We start from the raw sequence: 14648 nt of genomic DNA, 5'->3' as shown, positions 1-14648 counted from the left end.
GAAGTCAGAGATCATCTCTCTTAAAATAGTAGCAGCTGAAGCTACACGTAGCAAGGAAGAAACTGAGGAACAACTTGCAAAGAAAAATAATGAGTGTGAAAGATTGGAAGAAGAGATTGTCCTCCTCAGAAGAAAGGTTGAAGGGATGAACAAAATCATGAAGAGCTCTCAAGCCTTGGATGACATGCTCAGCTATCACAGATGTCCATTTGATAAATCAGGACTCGGGTATGAAGGTGAACCCTCAAACAAGAATGAAAATGCTTTAAGCAAAAGAGATGTGAAGAAGCCACAAAGAAATTGTGATGCTCCTAATTCCAACAAAGGCAAGGAGAAAAATCAAGGCTACAATAGAAGAAATCTTGCTCCAAGTAGAAAACCAGCGCCAAAAAGAAATGTAGATGATGTCAGAGAGGCAAGAGAGAATGGTAATCATCAAAGGATCTCAAGGAAAAAAGGCTTCAGAAGTACATCAGGGAAACCTCCATCTCCCAGGTACCAAAGTTCATTTTTTGGTTATTGTTATTCTTGTTTAAACTTTGGTCATATGGCAAAAGACTGTATGGCATCTCATAGAGATAGATGTTATAGTCTCCGACAACCTCCAAGAAACAACTTTACAGGAAGAAATCATGAAATCTTATTCATGAACAATGTAGAATGCTTCAAGTGTCATAACATTGGTCATATGGCACGTGATTGTAACTTAACATGGGCTCTTACACAAGCTAGAACCATGCAAAAGAAGAAATTTACACAAGTATGGTGAAGGAAGGAAATACAGTCCGAAAGTCCTTTGAGCTCCCCAGCCAATCTAAGTTTCTTTTGAGAAGACTTTGCCGAAAGAAGATGATGCATGCACTTATGGGGAGCCAGTAATTCTTGATCATTACAGTAGAGGCAGAATATGTGGCAGCTACAACAGCAGCATGTCAAGAAATTTGGATGAGAAGGATGTTAAGGAGCTTAGGCCAAGAGCAAGCAAAGGAACTGTAATTTTAACCCAGCAGTTGAAATTAAAGGGGAGTGTTGGAATATTAATTCCAACTGCCGTGAAGTGTTGCCTGAAGCCGACAGTTGAACAACGACCATTAAACGGCGACCGTAAAACTACTCCAGAAAACCGCTGGTGCTCATCGCACCGATTTTCATCGAAAGTTGTTTTTCCTCCAAGGGCTCTGATCAGTGCGACCTGTTGACGTGTGTCCTCAGTACGGTTTCAAAAACGCTCATTCCCCAGCCGGTAATGTTCGTTTGGTTTGGGCAAGCTATATTCGTTCGATTGCAAGGATGATTGTCCGCTGTCGATCAAGTCAAAGCTGCGTACAGGTCTGCAAGGCATGGAGATTGCGTGGAGTAAAGATTTTCGTTTGACCGCCATTTGCTGCAGTGAATTCACAGACTGTACATACGCTCCAGAAATTAATTTATCTCCATTCTAAAGTAATTGAGGAAATTTACTTCAGTCAGTGAATGTTGGTAAAACATTCAATTTTCTTTAATGCACAAGAGTTGCTCGTTTTAGGGTAAGAGTAAAAACAAAGTTTTAGTTGTTGTTCTGGAGTAAGGTATCAAATGAAATGGCCGCAGCACTGTGAACTGAAGTGTGCAGCAGCGCAAAAGAAAAATAAAAATGCACAGCAGTGCAGAGATTGAAAATTGTAATGTAATGTGAGGGAAGTGTGCAGTGAATATACACATCAATGTAGTTCGTTGAAGAAATGGGATCCACGCAGCAGCGTGAGGTAGTTTTTGTTGTTAAAAAAAAATGTGGAATGTGCAGCAGCACAAGTGTATTATTTTGAGAACGCATATGAAATCCAAGGGGGAGCACATAGTTGTTTTGTTGTGAAAACAAAAGGGGAAGCACGCGGGAGCGCGTATGTGTAATTTCCACACAGCAGTGTGTTGATCTCTCCAGTAGAGACAAAAGTTTTATTTTGTAATGCAGCTGCATGAAGATTATTTTTTTGTTGAAGAAACAAAATGTAATGAGGAGAAGGGAAGCACGCATCACTGCAAATCATGAAATCTTTCACACAGCAGTGAAAAGGGAAATCGTGAATGAAACAAGAGGATTTTTTTTTCTTTACAGCAGTAAATGTAAGATCTTGTTTTTACAGTAGTGAATGTAAAAGATTTTTACACACAGCAGTGTAAAATCTCAGATGGAGGCAGAGTAATTTTGTTTTTGGTGGAAGTTCTTGGTGAATCCCTCTGTTAAAGAGGAAGATGCTTTTCAGCACAGTCTCCGGTGAATCCCTCTGTTAAGAGGAAGATCTGTTGTCTTTGGTGAATCCCTCTGTCAAGAGGAAGATGCTTTTCAGCATAGACTGGTGAATCCCTCTGGTTAAGAGGAAGATGCTCTTCAGCATAATATTTGGTGAATCCCTCTGTCAAGAGGAAGATGCTTTTCAGCATAGACTGGTGAATCCATCTGGTTAAGACGAAGATGCTCTTCAGCATAATCTCTGGTGAATCCCTCTATGTGAGGAAGACGTTTTGTAACAGTTGGTTTATTGTAAATGAATAGAAGTTTTTTTTGCTTGTTGCTGAAACTTTATCTTCAGCAAGTTGAAATTCTGTCTGCAGCAAGATCCTGTGTTAAAGATCCTATGTTGTAAAACAACTTATTATCCTTTGTTCAAGTGATTTTTTTTTTGTTCTGGAATTATCAGAAATTCCTAGCAGAGTATTCTATGTGTTGTGTTTGTTTTGTTTTTGGAATTTTAGCAGAAAAAATTCCCAATGTTAAAACAGAGCATTGTCTCTCTGTTCAGTTTGTTCGAAATTACCAGAAATTTCCAACATTTTCTTCAGAGTCTGTGAAGTTCACTGAACCCACACAAGCCTTTCGGGAGATTACGCAGTTCTCTTCACAGATTCGATGTGATAAGATAGATTACACAGTTTTGTTCAGAGACTGTGAAGTTCACTGAACCCACACAAGCCTTTCGGGAGATTACACAGTTCTCTTCACAGATTGGATGTGATATGATAGATCCGCTCATAATTAAAGAATTGGACTAATTTTGAGATTCCTTATCGATTGATAGAGAGAGCCATAATCCTTGAGGAATTTTGAGAAACGTTCCCACATCCTAGTCAATCTAACAAGGTAGTCTGAACATTGTCATGATAAAAGGCAAAGATTTTTCATTGAACCTACACAATTCCCTTGCGAGATTACAAAGTTCTCTTCACAGATTGGATGACTTTTTTCACATCCCATTGAACTAGTCATATACTAACCACGAGACACGAGCAGAGTTCGTGAAAATGAGCATTGTTTTCAACACCACCAGGGTTTAGAGGAACCAAGTTCCTGAAAATAAGCATTGTTTCAACCTCACCAGGTTTTGAATCTTCTAAAAAGTAAAAACTATGCTTGAAAATAAGCATTGTTTCAACCCCGCCAGGTTTTGAATCTTCAAAAAAGTAAAAACTAGGCATTGCTGTAACACCATAAGGATTGAATCCTCAAAAAGTGAAAGCAAAGGGTTGTTACAGCCCAGCAAGGTTTGAATACTCAAAAAACTGAAATCTAAGTGTTGGTAAAACCCTAGAAGGTTTGAGTCCTCAAAAAAGTGAAAGAAGAGTGTTGTTACATCCCCACCAGAGCTTGAATACTCAGTTACACCTTACAAAGGTTGAGTCGTCAAAAAGGTGAAAGCAGAGCCTGTTTCCAGCTTAAGCACGGTTTGAATATTCCGGAAAGAAAAGGCATTGTTAACCCCAACAAGGTTTGGGTTTTTAAAAAGTAGCCCAGATACTACTGCAAAGTAACTGTTGTGCTGCTTGAACATAAAGGGGCTGTTGTATTGATTGAACTGTCATGTTATGGTAAGTGGAGGTACTTGTTGATAATTGGTGAAAGGTAGCCACTGTAATGTAACAAGGAAACATTGGGGCGGTGGCATGGTGGTTGGCATGAAACAACCAAGATTCAAAGTAAGGTGTATAATTCAAAGTCTCCTTTTCTGTATATCAGGAGCACAGTAATGTAACAAGGAAACATTGTGGCGGTGGCATGGAGGTTGGCATGAAACAACCAAGATTCAAAAGTCAGAAAGTGTAGAACTCAAAGTCTTCTTTTCTATATATCAAGAGCAAGAGGAGGTGATGTTGGAGATGCATAGTTGATTTCCTTGGTCATGAAAAGAGCTTAACATGGGTAAAACAATCCACAAGAAGAGCAAGTCAAATTCTTAACCAAATTGGATAAAAACACAACAGGACAAACCAAATACTTCACACATTCACACAAGTAGTATAAACCAAAATGAAAATAATTGGTTTGACTGTTCTAGAGAGGTTTATGTAGGACAAACCACATTGAATAAAATGGTTTGACCTCTTTACAGGGTCTAAATAATTTTGATTTAGAGGTCTTTTCTCAAGAAGATTTAGTGGTTGGCAGATGATTCAGTGGTAGATTTAGTGGTTGGCTGATGATTCGGTAGATTTAGTGGTTAGAAGTTATCTCTTTTATTAATTTTAAATTTCAGGTTAGCATAATGGGATGTTATCAATTCTATTGGTTTTAAATTCGATAGAACATTTCTGATATCTAGCTTTAAGGTTAAATTCGATAGAACATTTCTAATCTCAAGGTTTAAGGAGTAAACTTCCCCACTTTAGGAAGATTTGATGACACAATGGGATGTTACTTCAACAAATTACTGATTCAGGTATAAAAAAAATAAAAAAATGATTCAGAGATCCATTTCAGCCAAGCTGGCCCCTTCAGCTCTGATTTGTGGTAAGATAGTTGGAAACATGGAACTTTTATGAAAAGGATCTGCGAACGCGCACCTCTTCAGCAATTCCCCCGGCCTTAATGTAAGCCTGTCGACTCCGACTCATGAGACCGGTCACAGCAAAGGCATACAGCCCCCCTGCGAGTGCAATCAAAGGAACAATCGCCAACGTGACCAGACTGAGTTGCCACACCGTCGAGAAACCCACTGCGAATCCAGCAACGAATCGGCTGATGAAGTGAAAAAAATTCCCAACCTGCAATAATTCCTTGAAACCAAATAAGACCCACCTGTCTAACTGCCCACCATGAAAACAATCAAGTAACCAGCATGCATCCATCAATTCACCTCACCTTCTCAGAAATGGCATCCTGAACTATAATAACGTCGTTGGTGATTGCAGACACCACCTCCCCACTGGTGGCATGAGTGTCAAAGAAGCTCACGTCCTGACTCAGCATGGCCCGCATGTATGCCAGTCGCATACGAGTAGCCTGCCGTTCTCCAGTATACATCCAACATGCCACCTCTGCCACCAGTGGAATCTATGTCACAGGGAGTTTTTTAATAAATAAATAGAAAACAGATTCAAAACAAAGGTCTTACCAGTCCATGACGAGACCAGAACTACAGCTCCCAAATAAAGGAAATCCAAAGCGTACTGCACCAACACCATAAATACACAAACAAGTTTTCAGCATCAGCATCATTACTTCACTATTTTTTATAGTTTTAGTGGTACCTAGCAGTTTTAATTTTTTTTCATTCAAGTTCTACGATCTTATAGATCCTAGTTGGTCTAATTTCTTTTCGACCCAGGTTCTAGTTGGTCTAATTTCTTTTCCACCCAGGTTCTATCTTAAGGCATGTTAGATTGTGGCCAAAATTTTCCACTAGACATGTTAGCTTATGGCTAAAATTTGAACAAATTGAAAATGTTAATCACAACAAATTTTCATTCAACTTTTTTTACATTTAATGTGTGACAAAAATTTAAACAAATTGAAAATTATAGTGACCGTCTTAGTGATTCAACTCTTTTAATATAAGAGTTTATTAACTTAGAGCTTGTATGGCAAAAATTTGAACAAATTAAAAATCATAATAGCTTCGGTTGTGATTACCCTGTAAATCTTGCCCAAAACAGTCATCTGAAATTACCTACCGATTCACCATGAAAAATAAATAAATTTGAGGGTGGTGGGATTGGGAGGAGATAACTTACATGGGCAACCTTGCCAGAAACAGCGGGAGGATCCAAATAAGCAAGCCCGAGACAATTAATGAGCTTCCCAAAGAAAATGAACCAGATGGGCACCGAGGCCCCATGTGCACAAGCACCCACAAGGCCAATCGCCATTAAAAGATAATCCCAACCATCTGCAAACGAGAAAAGCTTGTAGAACGCTACTTTCTGCTTTTTATACGACGTGGGATCTGGTTTTTTCTCTGCCTCCTCAGTCCAGGCATCTCCTTGTGTCCCCTTACTTCCATTAGACATTGTTGCCACACCCTGTGAAGTTTCACAGATTCAAAGCCCTTGGCATTCCCGGAGAAAAGATTAGGGATCTAGAATACCAGACTCCAGCAAAAATAAAATGGAATGAGTAAAGCAGGCAGGAGAATAGGGTTGTAAAGAGATCAGGTAGGTGGCAAATGATCAATGAGGTTTGTGAAATCCATGCCAAGAAAAAGCTATCTAATAAAGAGATTCGAAATTCGACGTCATGTGAAACTGAATATGAATGACGTTTAGATATGACACTAGATTGTCGGAGATGAGAGGTATACCAATCGGAAATCATTAACCTGCGGTAATGACTACATTCTTCGACTTTGAAATTTCGAGCAACATAACTTACCGGGATTGCTGAAGCCTGACTGAAAGGAAAGATAACTTACCGGGATTGCTGAAGGCTGGCTGAAAGTAAAGCGTGCAGACCAAATTCGCGTCACAGTAAAAGTTTCTCTAGATTGTAGAGTCGGGTCCGTGTAGGCCCGACAGTGAAAGGTGAGCGTGTGAACCAAATTCGAGAACCGCATGAAAAGGTTATCTAGATTGTAGATTCGGTTCTGCGGAGGACCCCGCAATGTCAATATGATTAATGGTTGGCTTTGTCACTGGACCTTCCGTGAACAAGTATGACCGAAAAATTTGGCAAAATAAATTCAAGTCTTTCGTGGGTTTCTAAGTAAAAAACTGTAGAACTTTTAGGCGGTAGTTTTTGGGCAGTATTGACTTAGTTTAATTGTCTAAGTCCAGTGAAAAATGAAGTGTTATATAATTAATCGAAATTTATTTTTAGTAGGGATGTGATCAAATTTTTTTAGTGTAATTTTTTTAAAGTGCAAAATATAATGTGTTATTTTTCATTGTTTAAATTGTATCTTTGAATACTAAATAGAATATATAGGACCAAATAAAAATTGTAACCATAAAAATTTATGTTTTCCCTATATATATAGATATATATATGAAGTTGATATCCACATAAATTAGTTAATTTAGATGTTCAAATAGTTTATTTAAATTTCTTGTTAAAATATTTTTGGAAAGTATAAAATTAAATATGTGATTCACACACTTTTTTTACTTTTAATTACTTTACAACATATTCATTTTTTAAATTATATTAGACATTATTTTTCTATTTAAACAAGCATAGATCCATCATGAGACAAGAGGGATCTAATTTCTTCACTTGCAAATTTTTTTATGAAGTGACATTATTTAAATATTTTCTTTAGTTATTTATTATTTTTAAAAAAATTTTAAACTTCTATTTGAGTAAAATTTCAATTTTGATGATGGGCGGACAGAATTGGACAAAATTACACATTACACTGGGCTGTAGAATGAACCTCTGGACTCAATAAAATATATTTTTTAATTTTAATTTTTATTTCAAAAAATATAGACAAATAGATAAATTTACTGCGAAGAATTATAAACTAAGACTCTCGGCCCAACAAAAAGTGTTACGTAACCAGAAATTTGAACCTAAAATATATGAGATTCACATCTCACTTGCATATGCAGAAAAGACATAAGTAAACATGAAGAGATTATAATAATAACGTATTTACCCTATATAAACGGGACAAAAAAGACCGAGTCTTTATTGGGCTTCAAAGTGAATATATGTGAAAATCGTGGGTGATATTAAGATGGTTTAATTAATAAATCTCGTTAAAATTAAAATGAAATGTTATGCGACAAGAAATTTGAACCTAAAATTTAAAAGTTTAGTACAAACACTTGAAAATGAAACGTAATGTAACCATAGATTTAAACCTAAAAACTTAGAGGTTAAGTAGTAACACTTGAAATGGACACTTACCCTATTCCCCATATTACGTGATCCCCATATTACGTGACGAAAGGGACCTCTTATTACGTGACGAAAGGGACCTCTTACCAGGGTTAGAATTTGGATTACCTTTTACTCATCATATAATTTTGTTTTTAACATTTTAGCTTTTAATGTTGTTTTTTAAGAAATGTTATGTTTAAAATTTTGCTCTTTAAAATTGATGTTTTGATAATAAATTAACCCTTCACTAATAAAGGTTTCATTAAAAACACATATCTATCATAAGAAAAAAAATGACCATAACACATAAATGACTTATTGAATTCTCAATTTTTGTTTGAAATTGTATGGAATACTCACAATAAAATATCCATAACTCTGAAATCAAATGTCCTTCACTCATACATGCCATAGCATTTGTATATATGAGATATTACTAAGGAGATCTTATGGGATGTAAAGATGACCAACAAAGTAAAACTATAAGATAGACTATCCTCTACATCCTCTCCACTATCATAATCACATGGAATCAATGTGGGGCTCCACTACCGAGAGTTTGTAGTCAAGAAAGTACAATGTATTAAAAGTGTTTTAGTATTTCATAAGTGGCAGTAGATGTCGTTCTTCATAAGCCATACATTTCAAAGCTTTTAAGCGATATGTTGAGACACTCGATATCTAGTGCAGATTGTAGTCGAAGCAACACTTTCACTGTTCCAAAAGTGACATTGTGACATAGGATAAATTTCATAAGTGAGAGGTGAGTCGGTGATATTGTGACAAGCCTCTCGCCCAAACAATCCAATAAAGGTGGGTGGCCAATACACTTAGGGAGAGCTAGTGGCAACAAGCAAGATTGTGGTTCAAATTTATTATGACAAGGAAGAAATTTTGTTCTTTCAGCTACGTATGTTTAATGATGTACTAACACACTCATGGATTGATTGTTTGTTTCATTCAAGTGGGAATTTTAATGATGTTTGCATAAGAGATAGATGCATATTCATTGGATTTCAAGGAAACTATTTGGACTTGGATTCTAATCCAACTTACCCTGATCAAATGAACGAATTCAATGTTATTGAATGACATTCCTTCTAAGGAGTATGAAATATATATTTTTTCTTCCCCTTGTCCCATCTAGGTGACACCTATGGGAATTCAATCATATTAAGATTGACCATCTGATGAGATCTCATCATGACAAAAACATTTCAAACCAAGCCAAATTTGTTGTGTTGTGGGTATATATATATATATGTCATTATTTGATATATTATTTGATATAAAGTCTCTATTAGACTAGATGCTTATTGATCACTTAGTTTTGTAGACTTATATTTAAGGAGACTAGGTAAGAACCTTTGTTGAATGGTCTCAGATCTATTTTCCGTGGTTGTGTGTCCTTAGGCTATAGGTGCTTTTGTGCAAGTTGTAAATATCTTAATTCCTACTTTATTAAAAATATGTTTTTCTTTCTATGTGTGTGCATATTTGAATTCACTTGGGATGTCTCCTCAATTGGGATGGTCCATTCACATCCACCTCAAGCTGCATCAACAAGAAAGAAAATCAATCAAAGGTGAAAAGGGGCCTAAATAGATTTACCCATTGAAAATTGAAAGCTTGCAATATTAATGGCACAAAAGAAAATAGATAATGACTAAAAATGTGAAGCCTAGGAATAAAAATACCCAAAATTGTTATCTATAAGTTTATAGTTTCTATTTGTAATAATTCCTAAAGCATAAAAGAGCCAAACAAATGCCATTTATAGATAGTTTTGTCAAGAAACGTTTCCAAGATAAGATATCTACATTATTATCATGTTTACAATTGAGTTCTTCAACACCATTTCTACATCTATTAATTTTAATAAAAAAATAAATAGTTTCCAGTGATGTTTTAGATTCGTTTCATTGAGATGGTCAAATTGTACAATTAATAAATTAGATTTTGGTTTACTTGAATGCTTAACCCACTTAATGTATTACAAGTATGTGTTTAAGTAACACACCTTGTTGGTGATGGATAGAGTAAAACATAAACGACACTAATAGTTAAATATATACACACTTCTTACAAATTTTATAACAGAATTGTGTTTATAAATTGGAATTGTTGACAATTTTCTTTTTAGCTTTATAGTATGTTTTAAAATTGCTTTTGTTTGGCTAAGAGTTTGATTTCATGGAATGTAAGGAAATAGGTTAATCGCCCAAGACTCATTTGGAAAGAGTGAAAGCCAGAATCAGACTACTAGTAGGGTATTCTAGGGCGTGGTTTTTCTTGAATAATCATGATGAGTCAACGTGCATTATGGATAGGTGTCAATGATTATTGTCCCCAATGTGAATTTCACAATTGAATTACAATCATTTTTCCCAATATCTTAAAAAATATATATAAATAGAAAAAATATTAAAATACCAGAACAGTTTACTAAATATTTTTCAAATATATTTTTAACTAAAACATCATTAAAAAACACTATTTAAAAAAAAATGTATTTATCCAATTTTAAGTGTTTAAGACTAGAAAAAATTTTAAACATACTAAATTGATTTATACATAAAAAAATAATTTAATCCACACAAATTTACAATTTCTTTAAAAGATACTATACTTAATTCCAATCGGAAAAAACAAAAAAAAACCTAAAATAGTTAATAATAACCGAGCTAAAAGCCACATGGTCATAAATAATATCTTTCAGCAAGTCTGGTTGAAACCACAATCACGGAGCTTATGGTCTTAGCGAATTTTAATTTCAGCCCACCGTTTATGTAAAATAAAGTTAAAAAACTATGTCTTTTTGGAAAATCAACATGCGAAAACACCCAGGTTTTTCTTCTCTAACCACTTTTCAAACCCTTATTCACAAATTAACACAGCCTCAACAATTATACAACACTTCAAATATTATGGTTAGAACGGCAAGACTATAATAACTAGGAGATCCTATAATTATGAAGATAAAATTATAATGCAAGCAAATTGTTAGGATTTCAGGATTTTATAATTATGAAGATAAAATTACAGTGCAAGCAAACTGTTCGGATTTCAAAATTAAAATTATAGTGCAAGCAAACTGTTCGGATTTCAAACTATAATAACCCAGAGATCCTATAATTATAAATATAAAATCACAATGCAAGCAAACTGTTCGGATTTCAAAATTAAGTATTGTAGGAGCACTTTGTTCGAATTCCAAAGATCCTATAATTATGAAGCTAAAATTACAGTGCAAACAAACTGTTCCGATTTCAAAATTAAGTGTTGCAGGAGCACTTTGTTAGAATTCCAAAATTCTGTAGTAAACATTTTTGGATTTTGAAATTGTACGAGGCAGGATTCAAAATTAAAGTTTATTGGTTGATAAGATCATTATGGACGTATTATAATGTCCGTTTCAAAAAACTCTTAGCCGTCAAAAATACGTTCTGGCTCCTTCCAAACACGTCATGCCCGACGGTAATGTAAAAAATTTCAACGTATTTTACGGGCAAAATGGCCTCTGACGTGCAAAATGCCCGTCAAATTCCAACCCTTTACCCTATATCATGCGACGAAAGGGACTAAGTTGCTGATTCCTATAGTCACAAATAGGAAAAAAATGTCAAACTGTGGACCGTATCCTCCGACCAAGGTTGCCCGGAAAATTGGCAAAAATTTATCCGCTGCAATGAAGAAGAAATGTGGACTCTGTGGCTGAACCCTCAGACCAAGAACGCCCGAAAAGTTCCAATCAATGTAATAACTGCAGTGAAGAGGAAATAGGAAGAAATAACATGAAGCCGTGGCAAAATTATATGATATCTCCCTGAAATGAGTTTGTAAAGCCCTCACATTTGGGTCCTCCTCTTCTGTTTTGTATGCGTCGTCTCCACCTTCTCCCCAGAAGATTTTGTGTCAGTATTTCCTGGAAATAGCTTGAGAGGAGTGCATTTCTTGTTGTTGTATAGAGGGGACTGCAAAATATATTGCTGTTTGTTAAGAGGGGAGGGAAGCTATTTAAAAAATCATGCCTGATCCGGGTTTCGTTTCTGGCTTTATTAGTGTGGCTATTGATAATACAATCCAGCAGATTCTTGATAGCATAACTACTGCGGTACGCTGCAGCGATGAGCTGGAGTCCCTGAAGGATCTGGTGATGAAAATCAAGCCTATCATCAGGGATATCCAGCAACATCGCCGGGAATTCAACAGCAAAGGAGATGGTAATGCTTCATCTGTTAACGATTGGCTTAAAACGTTGGAAAATCTTATACGACAAGCATCAACAACGGTGCAGCAGTGCACGATACCAACGTGGAACGTGTTTTCTTGTTATCAGACGAGCACGCGAATCAGCCGTTTGATATCAAATATCAACGCACATCTAGATATTTCATCTTTGATTCACATAGCCCAAATTGAGGAAGGGCAGATGACAGCAACCATGGAGGCTGATATGGACTCAGCAGTTTCTAATTACCAAGGCTTTCATGCTCCAGCGGGCACCGCAATGACGAAGTTGATCGACGAGCCCCTTATAGTGGGACAGGATAAAGCCACTGCAGATCTCTACAAGTTGATGATAGAGGATCCAGAGGCCAAGAACATTGACGTGCTTGGAAAAGGCGGCTCTGGAAAAACCCTTCTCCTAAAACGGTCTTCAACAGCAAAAAGGTGCGCAGTCATTTTTCTGACGGTTTGTTACTCTGGATAACTGTTTCTCAAAGTCCCTCAGTTACAAATCTTAGGAACGACCTGTATACACAAATAACCCTACAAAAAAATGTAGATTCTAGTAAAATTACAAAGGAAGAAGATGTGAAATTATGGTTGAATGAAACACTGGAGCAGAGCAAGAGGTTTGCATTGTTCGTTGATGATGTGTGGGAAAGCGAAGCTGCCGAATTGTTGGAGGGATTGGGTATACTGCGGCCTGTAACTATGCACTCCGACTCCAAACTAGTTATCAGTTCAAGGTATCGCAGTGCATTGTTAAAAATGGGGGTTGCAGATAAGTACACAATAACAATGGGGGACCTGATCCAAGATGACAGCTGGAGGTTGTTTGCTTTCCACGCTTTTCCCTATAATAAGAGGAATCCACCTGCAAATATCGATGAAGAAAACGCCAAGATTGTGTGTAATAGGTGTGGAGGGCTTCCCCTTGCCCTTAAAGTTGTGGGCAGGGCAATGGCTGGTAGTACTGATCCACATCAATGGGAATGGGCTGCCCAATGTCCTCCCAGTACTGATAGCGTCTATGATAGCCTAAGGTTGAGCTACGATGCATTGGGTAGGGAGAATGTTAATTTGCAATTATGCTTTCTCTATGCAGCCGCAACTTTCTTAGAAGACAAAATTATTTCAGTGTACGAGATGATTCAAAGGTGGGTAGGAGAAGCACTGCTCCCCATGATCAAGATGCCCCAAGGTCGGGTTCAGTTCGGCTATGACCCATTCGAGATGGGTAAAGCTTATCTCAACCTTTTAGCAGATCGATGCCTGATTGAACCAATCATGAGAGGTGTTGATGGACAGGTAGAATACTAAAGGGTACACGACGTGCTCCGTGATATGGGAACCAAAATTGCTGAAAAGGAAGAGAAATTTTACTGCGGAGTGGATTGCAATTTGACAACTTTGACAGAAAAAGAGTGTTCAGAGTACACTCGGATTTTTCTAAGCGACAACCAATTGAATTCTCTTCCAGACTCATGGAGAGCTCCACACGTATGCTCATTGTTACTGCCTGGGAATGTGCATTTAACAAAAGTTCCAAGTATGGTAATGAAAAGTATGATGTCCCTTAAGTTTTTGGACTTGAGTGGCACATCAGTGCAGTCATTGCCGGAGAGTGTGGGCGATTTGGAACAGCTAGTATGCCTTGCTTTAATAGCCATGCCCCTCAGGAAGCTGCCTAGATCTGTTTCAAAGCTTGCAAGGTTGGAGATCCTTGATGTTAGCTTTTCTTCAGTTATAACATTACCATCCAGTATTCATAAGTTGACATCGCTGAGGTATCTAGACATTACTTGTTGCAGAGAGATGCAATATCTACCCAGTAGCATCTCCCAGCTGACCTCTTTGCAGTATTTGTTGATGTATGGATGCACTACTTTATATGGAAAAGAGATGAACAGAAAAGATACAAAGGAGCTGCATGCATCAATGATATAGCCCCTCTGTATCAACTCAAAATGTTATCCTTCACAAACAATGGAGATATTCTCGGTGAGGGCACATTGAGGAGCATGACTAAAATGGACACTATGCAGATGACACTCACGGAGATGGAACGGCTCCCGCATGACATCACTAACATGACAAAGTTGAGAAGGTTAGTGCTGGAATGCTCTCTCTTGGTTAAATTGGACAATAGTTTTTGTAACTTTCAAAATATGAGCAATCTTGAATTGAGTGATTGTTGTATGTTGGAAGAGCTTCCACATTTGCACAAGTTGAGAAGCCTCAGACAATTGAGGATAATTAGATGCCCTAAGTTAAGGAGGTTCCCCAATGAATTTGGGGAGATGGGAGCATTTCCTTCATTGGAAATCTATTCACTTGTCGAATT

At 36.9% G+C, this 14648-nt stretch overlaps 2 protein-coding genes across 2 annotated transcripts in view; one reads left to right on the top strand and one right to left on the bottom strand.

The window, feature by feature from the left end:
- The window catches only part of LOC149241008 (ABC transporter B family member 10-like), a 28030-nt gene extending 21663 nt beyond the window's left edge, over positions 1-6367 (bottom strand). Inside the window, exons 1-4 of the mRNA XM_089373856.1 lie at positions 5986-6367; positions 5367-5421; positions 5114-5289; positions 4816-5016 (exon numbers count right to left, since the gene is read on the bottom strand). Coding sequence (XP_089229982.1) covers positions 4816-5016; positions 5114-5289; positions 5367-5421; positions 5986-6261 — 708 coding nt within the window. The 5' untranslated portion in view covers positions 6262-6367. The remainder of the gene's footprint in view (positions 1-4815; positions 5017-5113; positions 5290-5366; positions 5422-5985) is intronic.
- Positions 6368-12101: 5734 nt separating this feature from the next.
- Positions 12102-13624, top strand: LOC149241007 (putative disease resistance protein At5g05400). The gene is made up of 2 exons (XM_089370413.1): positions 12102-12770; positions 12926-13624. Exons 1-2 carry the CDS (start codon positions 12102-12104, stop codon positions 13622-13624), a joined length of 1368 nt encoding a protein of 455 aa, XP_089226539.1.
- Positions 13625-14648: the final 1024 nt, after the last annotated feature.

The sequence above is a fragment of the Pinus tabuliformis genome, chromosome 8 (assembly GCF_031772625.1).
Source record: "Pinus tabuliformis cultivar Carrire ecotype Pingquan chromosome 8, CPIR1, whole genome shotgun sequence".
In the NCBI taxonomy this organism is placed as follows: domain Eukaryota; kingdom Viridiplantae; phylum Streptophyta; class Pinopsida; order Pinales; family Pinaceae; genus Pinus; species Pinus tabuliformis.
Note: the sequence above shows the minus strand (reverse complement) of the source record. Positions and strands in the feature narration are given on the sequence as shown.

Coding starts and splice junctions, on each gene's coding strand:
- LOC149241007 (XM_089370413.1), top strand. CDS start 12,102: ATGCCTGATCCGGGTTTCGTTTCTGGCTTTATTAGTGTGGCTATTGAT. Junction 12,771..12,925: donor GCGCAGTCATTTTTCTGACG/GTTTGTTACTCT, acceptor ACACTGGAGCAG/AGCAAGAGGTTTGCATTGTT.